This window comes from Podarcis liolepis, assembly GCF_965112155.1.
Source record: "Podarcis liolepis genome assembly, chromosome: 1".
NCBI lineage: Eukaryota > Metazoa > Chordata > Lepidosauria > Squamata > Lacertidae > Podarcis > Podarcis liolepis.
In genome coordinates, this window is record NC_139554.1 from 58,501,025 (window position 1) to 58,517,105 (window position 16,081).

The window sequence follows — 16,081 nt, forward strand, 5'->3', positions numbered from 1 at the left end:
GTATATTATTTCTTCAGGGGAATCATCTTTAAAATTTGAAATTGAATAAGAGAGTATATATCAGGCGCTCCTGTAAGTATAGCTGGGATTTTGCAATGGGTGAAGAATGCGCTTAGAAATTTTAGCTTGCCACAGAATTCCAGCGACTGCTTACTTACAGACTCTTGGAGACTGCAGTATTTGATTGCTGGATGTGTTTTTCATTACAGCTGCTGGCATTAATATAGCTGCTTCCAAATACGGGATACCTGACAGACTTTGAAAGGGTCATGTTACCTCAGAAAACATGCATGCTGATTCTGATACCCTATCTACAATGGCTTGGATCTAGTCAGCAAAACCAATATTAAAAAGCAATATGAAAACAGCAGTGTGGATATTGACATGATAACAAGGCATTGGACAGGAATATGAAAACATACAGTGTGATGTATTCTGTGAGGGGAAATATTTTCAGTTTCGCACCCCTAGGTTCATTAAGCCCATTTTTTATCCTCAGAGTTATTTCACTGATAGGATATTTTGCATCAAGAAGAAATACTAATGCCACAGTCTACAAAAGTTATTTGTTGCCTCTTGCAACAAACACTATTTCCAGTTGCATGCTGATATTTCATCCAATTCTGTATTTCTACTTAAACCTTCTGCAAATTATTTAGAGTATTCATGCTCAATAACATGGAACCTGGGATACCCTGAACCAATTTACTTAGAAGACTAAAGCATGGAATTCACTTGAATTTGTTGTACAAAGAGTAACATACACATGCACATGAATTTATTAGCAGTGAAATTGCAACCGAAGTTAATTTCTTTGGCCAAGCGAGTCTTTTGCTATTGTTTGTTTAGAGTACTTAAAAGAGTGAAGGTGTAGGTGAATACCTCACCATAAGAAAAATGATAATCAAGTTTTATTGCCTTAGCACTGCTGGCACATTGTTATGTTTATGGCTGTAGATGGCAAATGAAGGGCTGAGTCTATTAAATGCCAAAGACCATCTGTGCAGTTGTTACTAAAAGCTCCCAGTTCATCAGAAGCTTCGATCATGCTCTGAAGAAGAAAGAAAATGCCAACACTGCTCATTTGTCTAGCATCATTAATTATTTGCACAATGGCTCCCTGCCCCTCCCAGCGCCCACAGGAAACAAATCAGTAAGTGTTTCTGTTAAGCATTAAAGGGTTGGGAACAACAAGCCCACACCTTGACAAAAGATTTGACAAAATGTCAATGGATGACCTACTCAAGTGGCAGACTTAGGCTAGTTTTATTAGAGTGGAAAATCTATTGCTGCAACCCCACAAGAAATCACTTCATTTAAGTGATTTTTCCTGGTTTGACAAGCCCCCACCCTACACTGATGTTGCTAGTCAATCCATTCAAATGAGGATCACATAGGAATATAGGAAGCTGCCTTATACTGAATCAGACCATTGGTCAGCTACATCTACCACTGTCTATGCTGCCTGGCAGTGACTCTCCAGGATTCTACCCCAGCCCTAAATGGAGATGTCAGGGACTCAACATTGAATCTTCTGCATGCAAAGCTGATGTTCCACTATTAGGCTATGGCCTTTCCTCATTGGGGGGCTCTTATGTTTCCAATGAAGGTTCCGAGGATGAAATCTGCTGAAAAGTGCTCTGGGTGTCAGTCACCTGAAAACTGAGAAATGTGGAAGTGTCTTGTCAGATTTTGGAGTTAGTGACATCTTGGAAGTTCATTTCAGATTGGCTGTTGATCCTAACCAACTTCACACTTTGATATACTGTTAGGATTATATAAAATGCAGTCCCAGACAGCATTACATCACTTTACATCTTTTGAAGAAAGTGCCCAACCATTATTTTTTAATCAAGCTGTGCACACTGGTGTTCCCCACCTTCACATCCACTTCTGATGGAAGGAATATATAATTTATCAGACCACTTTCTCTGTTAATGTAGTCATGATTGTTAGGCCATTTTGTGACCACAACGGCAAATTGATTTGTAAATGCTATGATCAGACATAGGTAAAGGAAATGATTTCTTGAAACCTCATTTCTCCTGAAAGAAAAAAAATCACACATCACACTTACTTTCTTAAAACAACACACAAGCTTTTAAGCAAGGGTTGATTCCATGAATATTCCTGGTTGGTTACAAAATCAACCAGTTTGATTACTGTTGTTGTATAAAGCATGTACAGACCATAGAGAAACAAAGCCAGCTTGGCACATGCCACCAATGCATCAAACTCTACAGTTTCCTCTAACACAGTGCCAAGACTCAGGCATATGTCTGTATATTCCAATACAGACTGTAAGGTATTCCCTACAACAAGTTTCTCAATAGCATACCACTGAAGGAAGAACCTCCATTAAAAAAACCCCACATTACAGTGTCTTAAAGGCACAGCAGAAGCCACTCAACTAGCATTCTGATTTGATTTGTACTTTGTAAGTTGCCTTAATAGGGCTTTTAAAAGCAAAAAAAGCAGGGCATAAATTATTTTATGGAATAAATAAAATACTTAACAAACAAATAAAGAAGTGTATAAGAGTGCTATGGGAAATGTTGATCAAATGGCCCAGTTTAAGCCAGGGATTGATAAATACTCAAAACTTAGTCTTCCATTATTTGAAAGTTGTTTAATCAGTCTTTGTGCCAATATTTGCACATGCATAGCAGTAATCCGGTTTCCCATACTTGTTTTTAACACCCTGTGGGTGAATGGCTTGCCAGAATAGAAATTACAATAAATTTCAAAGGTTAGCTTTGATTAGAGTAGCGCAGTGAGAGATGCACACAAAGATTAAAAGCCTAAACACACTTACTAGGGAGTAAGTCATATTAAACACAGTAGGACTTACTTCCAAGTAAACATGCATAGGACTGTACTGCACATGTCTTGTTTTGAGACCTGGCAGAATTATATCCAAAGAGCATGGGAAATATGGCATGTATCCATAAAAGGTTGATGGCCTAAAAACAGAGAGATGCATAAACAATGTGAGTGTATGCAATATATTGGTTTATCATATATTGGTTTATCATATAAGTATATCAGCTGAGTCTCTCTCCACAAAATCAGTTTAAGCAGTTCATAATCTCTGCAAGTTAAAATCACACAAATCACTCTCGGTTACATGAACTATATTAGACAAGAGAATAAAAAAACTTGCAAACTCTTCACACGTAAATTTCAAATATTCTGGAATCTGGAAAATATGCTGATCTGCAAGCTAAATAAACTTTCTTACCCATGCTATATTTGGCTTTGGTGCATGTAGTTCTTTTCAATATTTCATAAACCTACAAGGGGAAAAAATGGTTTTATAAACACCAGGTCACCTGTAGCCCTTGGGAAATTAGCAGTAAGATTTTGATTGCATACCGATCAAATATAAGCACTGGCAGGTTTAAGTTCTTGAGCACCATCATCGAATATTAAGAATTTGCAATTATTTCAGCACACAGGAATTAGGAGCTTTGTGCAGTATGGGTAGAATTCAATAAGGTGAGCATTCCTTCTCCTTTCCCTGCTGGCTGCCCCAAATCTCCTCTGAACCAGATTTGCTGAAGGATGCTAGCCGGGGTAGGAGTAGAGGAGAGGGAGGGAGGGAGGGAAGTCTTGCTATGCAAGCAGAGATCCTTGCACTAATGGGGCATGGTAGGTGAATACCTCCCCGTGTCTCTTGCTTTGAATGCCATTACTGACTCTTCGGTTGCTCTCCCCCCCCCCTAAGGTTGATAACCATACCTTCCCATATGTGTACATTCTGCTCCATGAGTTAAAAATCACTGCAAATGTCCACTTCTGGGTCACCACCCTATAAACTATAGCCATTGCCATGTATGCCAGATAGTAACCATACATATACTGTATTATTTCTATAGTATTACTTCTATTATTCAGGAGTTCCCTGAACAACAACAACAACAACGGTTCGCTCGCAACTCCCATCTGCCCAATTGAGTTGGATGATTCATCCATGTTTGTGGTTCCTTGACTTCCAAGGTGCAGGTTCAAGCCAATTAAAACATTCCAAAACAATAGGCTCTTTTCCCACTCTAATGAGCCCCAAAGTGGTGTACTTACCTTCAAGTCTAGGTATACATTTGGAATTTAGCTGAAGTCATTCTTTCTGTTTTGCTAAGCACTGTTTTGTTTAAACACGTACCGTTTTAGCATTGTGGCCATGTTTGCATTTTGGATAGATTTTTGTGTGTCAAAAATAGAAGTCATATAATTAGTGGATTGCAGCTGGATTATCACGCCATGGAAACAAACAATAAAGAACTATACTTACTAACTATTCTTCCTTTGCAAAAAACCCCAAAAAAACAAAAAACCTCGAAGGATAGTATTTCTGGCAGAATTGATACTTAAAGAGTTTAAAATGAAAACTAAAAAAGGGTTATTTATAGTTTATAAATGTTAACATTTTAAAATACAGATATAGAGAAAACAGCAGTAAGTGAATTTCGCTATTTATGGTGTTGATTGTAAGGTATATACATATCTTGTCCTTTATATTTATTTGAAGCTTGGTATAAAATCAAGAGACTTGTTTTCAACTCCAATCTTAAGTAGTTTCTGCATTCATTTGCTCATTTATTTAAGCCTTAAATTTTAAAGGGAGTTGTATGCTGCCCTTCAAAATACAATATTTGCAAGGTGGAAAATCTAGATAGAAATAGTTTTACATTATACAGAATTAATGAATTCCGACAAGCATCTCACCAGAGGATTGTTCTTAAAAGATGCTCCACATATTAGCAACTTCTGTTCAGTTATTTAAAACAAAATTAGGGCTAATGGCTTGTATCCAAGTCTAGTCCTACACAAAGTAGACCCATGGAGATTAATGGAACCTATTGAGGGTCATTAATTGCAATGGTTTTAGTCTGAGTAGAAGTAGCATATATTACCCACATCCCCAATTAAAGTGGCAATAGATAAACGTTGTTAACAGTTTACTTTTCTCTTTGCAAATAACATAAAGGAAAGAAGGCAGCATGAGTAAGGCTAGTTAAGTCTATATGGGAGAAAAGGACCAGTACTGGATTACTGAAGGAGCCACAGGAAGTGAAAGATGACATCAGCATACGAAAAATGTTGACATTATGATATATGATATATGATATATGAGAGTGCTGGATTATTGAGGACTGATTAAGGAAAGGAGGGAGATGGAAGGACTCCATAGAGGAAGTATTTTAAAAGCCTTTGTACAGACCCTTTCATCCCATAACATCTGACAAGACAAGAGGACCAACCATAAACTGGATGCTATTCATTAGTGACTCATTAAAGGGCATGGGAGTGCCCTTGAGTTTACAAAAAAAGTCCCACTATTATAAATTCTACAATTTATAAAAATGACACTTACTGAGCTAATAACTGAAAACCTTGTGTACATGATCAAGCTGATCCACTAAAAATTGCCACAGCAACAGCAATTTTAAAGGTGCTGAAAATCAGCACATTTATATTTTTTACTCCAATTTCAAAATGTATTTCTTTCCAGTTTTCCAAAAGTGGCTGATGCATTTTATTCAGGCTTGCTGGGGCATGTGATCCTTCAATGGTTTGGTGAACTTCTGAGCAGCCGTTTTTTTCATTCAAGTCTATGACAACTTCTGGTGCAATAAGGTGATGCGTGCATAGATCAATTTTTGAAGTTATTTTTTTGGCCAGGAATACAATGACTGTGGAGGGAACCATATTGCAGATGCTATGTGCAATGTCTATTCTAATATAACATGGCCACATTTGGAAACGAGAAACTCCTGTGGGCACGACACAAATTCAGATGGGGAGGATGCAGTGATGGGGACAAAGATGTCTCGTATACTCTTGATCCTGCATGTTTTACCTCCATCAAGAACCTCAGATTCTAAGGCAATTCTAAATGCCTTGCAACATACCTGCTGGTGGAAATCTTAACATAGCAAAGAATGAAAGCTTTTCTCCTGGTCATGAGCACTTCCAAATCCATTGCACATCATTGACAATCATGGGTCATGTGTGTTAAGGCATCAGCCTTAGCTTCCAGCTTCCTTGATTTGTGGAGCCAACATGTGTTGGCCTTAACTCATGACTTTAAACCAGCAGGGTTTTTAAAAATAAATAAATCACTGAACAGTTATTCCTCTCTTCTTCACCATGCTAATAGTCCACTCAAGAGTAGACAAGAGCAGCTGGAAATTGGAGCATTCTCTTGTTTCTGAGAAATGGGGAAGACAACAAAGGACCCTTCTTCCATGTTTAAGTTTGCTATGGAACATCACCCGTCACCACTGCAAAATCATGAAGTCCTGGGAGGTAAGAAAATGTTCCCCTCAGTTGTCAGATGAGGAGCTGAGAAGAAAAGACTTTTAAATGAGAAAACTAAATGAATGCTTCTGAACTGTCTGTCACGCAATGCTAGGGATGGGAGTGACTAAATATTGACCTATTTAGTTAATATTATAAGAGAGCTTAGAAATGAACGCTGGATGGCAACTTCAGGGAAGAAGGAAAACAAGTGACTAAAAAGGGGGAGGGCTGGCCAATTGCTGTCCCCTGCTGAAGAGAATGTATTTACATAACCGCATAAAAAATTATACGCTTCAGTTACAGTTATGTATTGTTTATTGATAAATGCAAAAGGAAGCACAGAAAATGTTATCTCTTTCCCACGGATTCTTTCTATGGTTGTCTTTCCACTTGATGAGAGTAAACACGTTCTGGAAAGAAAGGAATGGTTCTACTCATCCTCAGCCCTTATTTGTCAGCAGTGCATAACTAGGCCTGGGTATGGGAGATTTCTTCCTATTTCAATGGATCAGTGGCTCACAGCTGATTTTAATGGATCAGTGGTTCACATGGTTGTCCAGTGTTCACTGAATTTTTCTGATTTCAATTTCAAAAAGAGAGCTGTTGTCTGGGGCCACTCTGGAACATGTGCTTGTGGTGGGGAATCTCTTTGTTGTGAATATGCCCAAGAGCCAGCTCACAGGTATTCTATGTTACATTGTGTGTGTGTGTGTGTGTGTGTGTGTGTGTGTAGGGGGGGCATTTATGAAATGTTTTAGGAGCACTTCTTGTCATTACTTTCTGTTCCTATATTTCATAGTAATTCTATACAGAGGACAGGAATTCAATTCAGGATGACCTGGCTTGAGATTCATACAACCCTGCCACTGACATTTCTGTGACATGGAGATGACTCATATGATAGGGGGAAGTGAGCTCCACTAGCAAGAAAAAAAGAAAGCACTGTATTAAGTTACTGTACATCTTTATTAGCATTTGAATGTTTTTAAATACCTATTTCTAAGAAGGATTTTGCATTTTATTAACAGCTTACAGGCTTTCTTACAATCAAGTAGCATATAATTTTTGTTAAATTAATTAATTAATTAATTAAATAAGAAATTAACTGGGAGGAAGCTCTATTGAAGTCAAGCCCTATTGGACTTTTTTCTGAGTAGACATAATTAGGGTTGGTTTGTAAACTGGGAATACAATATTTTTTATAACGTAAGTATTATAACATAAGTATTATATTGTAATACTTACTATGGTGCTTCTGGTCTTGCTGTCAAAAAAGGAATCTCTGTCAGAGAGGTCAAATCTGTCAAAACATTGAAAGAGGGGGAGTGATTAAATGTATAATATGGATTTCAAACAAGTCAACTTTATTTTCTGGCTGTGTGTGTCTTCGAAAGAAGAGGTGGCACTTCTAAATGTTGACTCTTTATTTCTCTGAATTTCCCTAAAAAAAGGACCAGCAGCATCTTAAATGTGTTGGAATAATAAATATCTCCTATGCATTGCTTTTTTGCTTCCAGTTCCAGATCTTTGGACAGCAGCCATTCCTCTCTAGAAATCTCAGAAGCCCCCAATCACAGTTGAGCGTGGGGTTCAAAGTTCAAGGCGCCAACTTCCTGAACGAAAAGGTGCTTCAGGAAGGCGGGACCTCCTTCATTTGCTTTTCCCTTCACTTTGGGGCCCTCCGTCCTTGAGCGGATGCAGCTGCTGTCCACCACGGCAGCTCCTCTTCGGGCGGGAGTGGCCGGGAGGTCTGGCGCGGCAACGGAGAAGGGCTGAGCCGCCCGGGTGGAGCCAATCAGTCTATTGATTGATTGCCCCCGAATATTCTGTAGCCAAACTGAATGTGCACTCTGATGGGAAGAATAATAAACTCTGTTTCCTAGACAATGTGTAGCACCTGTTGCTGCTCTTGCAATATTAAAGTAGCTGTCTGTTGATTTCATATACTTCTATCTGCAAATCTCTTTCTCCCCCCCTTCACACAAAATAAATGGTGCAGTAAGCACACAATGGGTACAGTACAAGTGCGTCTCTACAAAACAAAAGGCACATTCGTTACTCTGCAGAGAATCACTATCTATCCTATAATGAGAGCTAAAATCTGCACGAATTGTCACACAGAGATCCCAAGGACACACATTTCTTATACAGTGGTATATAAATGATTCGGGTTACAAACTCCGCTAACCCAGAAGTAGCTGCTCCTGGTTGAGAACTCTGCCCCAGAATGCGAACGGAAATCATGCGCCAGAGGCGCACACGCAGCGGGAGACCCCACTAGCGAAAGCGCACCTCAGGATAAGAACGGTTTCAGCTTAAGAATGGACGTCCGGAATAAATTAAGTTCGTAACCAGAGGTACCACTGTACTTTTACAGTTTCCCAGCTATGAGGATGGGGTCCCTAAGACAGCAAAAGCTTCTCTCTTATCTCCTGCTTAATCTACATTTGGAGCAAATCCATACAGCCACTTAGCATGTGATAGCCGCAGGGGAAAAGAGCTATGTCGACCACCACTCAACAACGCGGAAAGCTGGTCATCTGCAGCTCCCGGTCATACAGTTAGGATTCCTAAGCATTACTTCTTGGTTCCCTGCGTTACCACTGGCAACCAAAGAAACCCTTCATGTGCAGACAGTACATGATAGTTTTTTAAAGTTCTGATCACATTGAAAGCTGATTTTTAGCCCTGGAGTGTGCTGATTAGCCCAAGTCACTGAAGTATGCTGTTTCATTTGCCGCAATGGGTGGTACCAATGGGGAACCTTAAAGGACACAAGGGGTCGCACTGCTACATGTCAGGACAAGGATTGTTGCTTGCACAGCAGAACATTCTCCCCCTTTCCTGTCCCTTGCATCTCCTAAATCTGTTCTGGGCTTCCCCAACAGATTTGGAGGGGGAGTGCAAGGTATGTGAGGAGTCGGAGTCCCATTGTGTAAGTAGAAATCCTTGCGCTGACAGGACTTGTTAGTTGAATTATCGCCCCAACTCATTCCCTCTCATGCCTGCTTCGGGCAAACACTGAGCATTTAACAGACTGGTTTTTCTCTCCCCTTGATTATACTTTGCTCCTGGCAAACATGAAGTCTGAAACACAGGATGGCCACTCTATTGTTTGGGTCGCTTTGGCATGCAAGTGACATAACCCAATTGTTTTTAGCTTTCGGATGAGAACAATCATAGCTATATGATTGGTCTTTCTTTATTGACGTTGCTAACTTCGGAGAGGCACAAATATTTCTTTGTTTAAGACTTTCTTAGGGTAGCTGACTAAGACAAGGCTCTTCTTCGAGTCGTACGAGATCTTGTTTATTTGGAAAAAAATGATCATCTTAGTGCTAGTTGCATCTAAACACTGGCCTACGTATTTCTATTAATATTCTCATGATTTATCTTCAAGTTGTATTCCCAGAGGCCGAGTTTGCTGAAAATGACATTAAAGATGACGAACTTTGACTTACAAGTGTTGTTTCTCCCTGGAGAAGGGGTAGGAGAGGCGTTTCACTGTCTGATGTTTGTGTTCTGCCACTTTAGGTTGGATGGGCTCTGTTATTTTTTGAATTACGGAATTGATTTTTTTCAATAGGCCATGAGGTTGATGAATTTGATATACCTGAGGACCAAACAAACAAACAATCCATTATTTTTTTCAAGTCATTGACAAAGGATACCAAGGCATCAAGAACAGAACATTCTTCAAAAGAAAATCAAAATCAAAATCTGTACAGTACAAGGGGCAACGAAATAGGTGATAAGTACACCCTTTGCATGCTCTCTGCCAGTGGGAGATTCTAGTTAGTGAAGTTCTGCTCTGGGGAACTCTGAATTGAACCCTGTTAATGTTTAAAACAATAATAATATACAATAAATGATCCCAAATAAAGGATTAAGTAAATTAGAACAATTTATACAGATTGCAGAATTTTCTTTATCTCCCATCCCCCTTTTTAGCAATGAGTATACATAGCTTTAGTTACGGTATAATAGTACTTCCTGCTTTGGATCATGATGCTCCCATCTATTTTGGGAAAAGAACAATCCTACTTCTATGCAGTTGCAGATCTGATCCCTTTCAACCCTACACCTCCATAATTTAACATTCTTCAGTATAATGGCAGGCTATTGTAAAATTTAGAAACATAATTAAAACAAGTAGCATGATAAATGGGAATGGATCAGCTCCTAATCTAAAACTGAAATCCCAAAGTTTAATTTTAGTTTTACTTGCAATAAATTACTATGTACTCTCAGGCTGTCTCCTGTTCCATTAGAGACATTTCCCTGCAGAGTCTGCTTTCTGCACTTAGCATGTCATTAAATATTGATCCATTTCTCAGTTTTGCACCCTGAACAGGTACAGATACTTCCCTCAGAAGCTTCACATTCATCACATCCTCCTGTCATCTGGTGACAATGTGCTGTCACTTTCATAATGACAATTCAAAGATTCATTGGGAAGGTAGGACTAGGTCCAACCAATCCTTTCATGCTCGCCAAATGTTGGGCACAGACATGGGACTCTTCACATGCATAAATCTGTATACGGAACCACAACCTTGTTGTGATGTTGCTGGTGGTGACAGGCAGCGCTGGAGTGAAGGACACAGAACCCACCTTATTTGTATTTGCACTTTCACATCAGAGCGGTGGCAAATCACACACAGAGAAAGGAACTCTTTCCCTGGGTCTTTTCTATCACCCAAGCATTGCAGCTGCAATGTCCCACAGCATAGGGAGCAAGGCTTCTTGTCATAGACAAGAAGACATGGGATTCAATTACACTGCTGCAGCAAGACCTCTAGCACTGATGGTGAAGAAACGTCATTCACCTTGTGACTTGGCTACAAGGCTTCCCCTCAGAGGATATTTAGAACTTCACTCCTGTTGGGATCCATGCAGTTATGTCTAACAGAGAACAATTTCTCTATGTCAGCAAGGCTACCCTACAAGAGGAGAAGCAATGGCATCTAAAAGGATACACAACCATTTTAGGTTTGCAGAGCAGATGTGCGTTGTTCATGTTAGTGTTGCCACCTAACCCTATTTTGGTTTACCTGATCATGCAGACTGTTTCTTTTCTTGGGAGAAGGGTATTTTTTGTTTGTTTCTTTTCTTTTCTTAAACAAAATGCCTCAAGTATGTGCAAAGTGCTGTTCCTTGATGAAGAGAATATTCCCTTGTTGGTCCTGAGGTTGTTTGGACATGCCATGGAACCTGGCATACTGTACTTGGTTATCAGTCTGCCCGTAAAAGGCTGTGGTGGCCTCATTAGTGTTGTGAGGCAGTCAAGGAAAACATAATAAGCAGTCTCTTGACTGAGTGTGGGAGGTCAGCTCTAAATGGGTGGATGTTAGCAATAGACTAAGGTGTAGCCATATGAAATGCAAACCTGGGCAAGCTGCTTGGGTGCGATTCATGGGAAAATGGATATAAATGTTAATAAGCAAACTGCAAAATGGTAGAAATTTCCCCACGTGCATCTCAAACCACACATTTTTATGTCACTGTGCAGTACATTATAAATTGTATAGCAAATTATATTAAGTAGAAAGCTAATTTCTCCACTTCTTGTATTTTTTAAAAAAACACTAAACCATAAATAACTTTTATGTTTCCTAGTATAAAATAATATTTAAACTAACCTTTTTTGTGGGCATCTTCAGCTTCATAAATTCTGCTTCCCGGCACAAAACATTCCAAGGTGCATGTATTTTCACAAATCCAAGCCCATGTATTTTTGTCTAAAAACATTTGGAGGGACAGAAAGGGAAAACTTTTTATCAAATAACCTGAAACACAAATCTGCTCAATTTCACACAGGCCTGGAAGATTCCCCCCCCCCCCCATGAGCTATTTTCCAAAAGCTAGTTTATTTGACATGTGGATGAAACTAATGACTACATTTCACAGAAAACAAAGGAGGGATGCGAGAGAGATAACTCTGATTCACGTAAGTCATAAACAAGTGAACAATCATTTAAAGGATAAGTCAATATCCCATAAAAATAGTTTGTGAGCATAGCACTGATATTAAACAGCCCAGATTTAAGATTAAACAATAAAGACATTTTGTAAAGGAAGTGGAATCGGTTCACTTTCCACAGTGGCTAAAGTTTTCTTTACAAGGGCAGAAGGGTTCTAAAACTATAGCGGCCAAGAGAGGAAACACTTCAGCTATGTGATTTTTGGGAAGCTCTTTTGTATCTTGGGGGAAGTTGTAGAGCACCTGGTTGAATGCAGAAGGTCACAGGTTCAATTCCTGGCATCTCCCAGGGAGCTGCTGTCAGTCAGTGTAGTCAACACAGTGTTGGACAGACTGATGGTCTGAATCAGAATAAGGCTCAGTATAAGGCTCCCAATGTTCCTATCGCCTTTGGACAAGAACCAACACAGGTGTTGGGATGAATCTTTAGAACAACTGTTGAGCCAAGACTAACCAATATTTCACATTTTCTCTTTTTAAAGGCTTGTTCTGCACCCAGCACAGTTCCTTCTGTAGCAAGTGTAGATGCTGAAAGGCTCAACGACAGTGCCAAGTGCTGCCTGCTGCGCAAAGCAGATCACATCAGTGCAACCGACATGTTTAAGGCAGCAGTGCTTGATTCAAAGTCTGCTGCTGGCAATCTCTGAATGTAATTAGTCTCAAGAGGAAGGCACAATGATACTTGTTTTTAAATAGCAATATTTGAATCTGCACATATATTACATTTCCTGGCGTGACCAACGTATTTGTCTCATCAGCAAATAAACAACAGAAGCTTCCATGCAAGTTAGTCCACATAATTGACAAACGATGTCAAGAACATTGCAGAAAACTTCAAAGGACAGCTCTGTACAAAAAGCAATTCGAAGAATGGGTGTATACAGAGTTCCTCCCCCTACTTTTATCAGTTTTCTGTAAGAGGAATTTCAATCCTTTCTCCAGAAGTCTGAGGTTTACAATGATTCTTTAAAAAAATAAAATCTAAAGTTTAGGTTTTATTGAATTTTATTTTAGAATAATTATATATATTTAAGGGGCTAGTAAGGTAGCATATACATTTAAACTACTTTGTTCTATCCAGTGTTCCCAAGCAAAGAATTATCAATGAACACATTTCCTGCATCACTGTATCTACCAAGAAAAGCATTTTCTACTAAGTTTCTGTTTCTTCCCCACTTGTTGCAGACATAAGAGTCCCACTAAAAAAAGGAAGAAGAAATCCTTGCTATATCTACCAGGTAAAGATTGAAATGGAAAGTGGCAATGCACTAGAAACACTGGGTTAAAATTCATTACTCATTTACTTCACAGCAGTCCAATTCACTGAATAGCTGATAAACAGAAATGTGTTTTCTCTTTATAGTGCCATCTATTCCTGGTCTTGTCTATAGGATGATCGCTTTAATGTCTGATTGATTGCCTAGCATAAATCTGGGTGTTTAAAAGTCTGCTCCTCTGCAATGTTAGTTTTGCTTGCATTAAGTAGCTGTTGGATCAGGCAATACTACAGATTTGAATTCTAGTTTTAAAATTGTTTCCAGTCTAGTAAGTAATCTACAACCAGTTTGTGAACACCAGCTCAGAGGCGAAGAGCATCTCCTCTCAGCCTTTTGTTCCACCGCTGTTGCTGCTGTACTAGTTTGCACAGGCACAAAAGCCTGTTTTCATCCTGCCGTCCTGTGCACCTGCTTACTAGAAATACATTACTCAAGGGACATAAATAGCTGCCAATCTCCAATATGGCAAAGCTTCAAAAACATGTATTAGCTTACTTCACAGAGCAGAATTTAATCAACTTAATATATGCCTTCCTTGAAACAAGCTTTTACTTTTAACCAATATTAAAGTCAGCAGTAAGGCTTCAGGGAACTCTCAATGACAGCCAATCAAATGACTGCAAGCCTCCATTTTGCCCTATTTCTAGAACTGATCTCTCATCTTCAAACACTTGCTTATTGTTGATATTATATGTGGATGGATAGCGATATGTGCTGCTGCAGCACAATCACCATATGTGTCTACTCAGAAGTAAGCCCCATTGAGCATAGCAGGACTTACTCTCAAGTAAATGGGTATAGAATCACAAGCTTAGGCTGCAATCCTGTGGCCCTCCAGATGTTGTTGAACAACAATTTACATCATCTCTGACTACTCCACAAGGCTAGCTGGCGCTGATGGGAGCTGGAGTCCAATACCTCTGGAGAATATACCCACTTGGCTGGGAGTAAAGTTCCCTCAAAGTCAGTGTGACCTACTTCAGAGTAGACATGCATAGAATTCTGCTGCCAGTCAGAATGCACGGAATTCTTCTGCCTAGAAATACTACTATTACTGTAAGCACTGTATTTGGTAAAAATGATAAACTAAAGTGAAGAATACCGTCTGTCCAGGAACATATTAATGTGCCTCTTTCAGCATAACTGCACAACAATATCAAGACATGTATCATAGTTATACTCTGGGATTACAGAGAGTAATGGTGTATCAAACAAACCTTTAATATCATCTTCAGATTTGTTTGATATAGACTGTATGTATATACAGACTGTATCTATAAAATTTATTTAGTCTGCCTATATCATTATTGGCCTCATTTATTTTCAGTGGAAGGTTCAGCACCTCCTCCCAATTTATTCCTCTTCAAAAGTGGTTTCATTATTTATTTTTTGGCTGTGGGGTTTTGAGCTTACCTCTTCCATTGCAAGGTGGCCAAGGGTGGTGTTTGAGCTCCGCCACTCACCAACCCAGCACACACCCTGCAGCATTCCTAGCTGTCCACACTTCCTGGAATGAAAAAGCCCCGTGGAGATGTAACCTTATGAAGTCTTCTCCTGGGTTTTGGTTAACTGTGGGCACTTGGGAAGGCTGCAGAGTGCAGACCACTGGTGAGATGATTTGTAGAAGCTAAGGAACACTCACAAGGAACACCTCAGCCACTTAAAAGTAAGGTAAGTGCAAAAAAAGACCCCTAAATGTCATTCATTACTGAGATTTTATCTCCCCTCTGATCATTTTCAAATGCCATTTCTTTCCCCATCAACTTATGGGCACTGGTGGGGGAGGGGGAACACAGGAGAAATTTTGGGCACAGCAAATATGATTAAGTTTTGATGGAAACAAATTTTATTAGAACGTGCTGCTAACTTTGTAGGTTGTTTAACACATAATACCAGATTACAGACTGAATGCTCTCTCCCCTGCTCCTTACTCCTCCATGCTCCAGTTCACTTAGTTTTTTCTAATTTAGTTCAAGCCATAGTTTGCTGTTGCATCCAAATTGGCAAACTATGGCTTGTTCATGGCATCCAAGCCAAAACTGGAAATTCCATTCAAATCAAGGGCAAACCATAACTTGATGATTTGGATGTACAGTAACTGGAACACTGGGGTTTGTTAACTTGACTAAGTAATATTAAAAGACCTTATACTGTGTAACTGAATTGGCCATGGTTGAATGGCATCTCCAACATTTAAATTAGACATATGACTCTTAAAGTCTGATTAATTTAAATACTGAAAATGTCATTCAACCTTCACCAACTTTCTATACGTGGGTGAAAATGTCCATCAATCCAGACATATTTGACTTCAAACAGTAAAACACACTATTGAATGATAAGTTGTTGTCACTTTAGATTCAACTAACCATTTTTCTACCTTGTGTTTGGTAGACGGTACGTCAGTCACTAATTATCTGAAGAAGTGTGCATGCACACGAAAGCTCATACCAAGAACTAACTTAGTTGGTCTTTAAGGTGCTACTGGAAGGAATTTTTTTATTTTAAGTTTATTCAT

The 16,081-nt window shown here is 39.2% G+C and overlaps 1 protein-coding gene across 5 annotated transcripts in view; it reads right to left on the bottom strand.

Moving 5' to 3' along the window:
- The window catches only part of ANO1 (anoctamin 1), a 142,169-nt gene that overhangs the window by 51,747 nt on the left and 74,341 nt on the right, over positions 1 to 16,081 (bottom strand). For all 5 annotated transcript variants that reach the window (XM_083463156.1, XM_083463159.1, XM_083463157.1 and 2 more), the window contains exons 4-7: positions 11,946 to 12,044; positions 9,765 to 9,916; positions 7,549 to 7,603; positions 3,242 to 3,293 (exon numbers count right to left, since the gene is read on the bottom strand). In XM_083463156.1, coding sequence (XP_083319282.1) covers positions 3,242 to 3,293; positions 7,549 to 7,603; positions 9,765 to 9,916; positions 11,946 to 12,044 — 358 coding nt within the window. The remainder of the gene's footprint in view (positions 1 to 3,241; positions 3,294 to 7,548; positions 7,604 to 9,764; positions 9,917 to 11,945; positions 12,045 to 16,081) is intronic.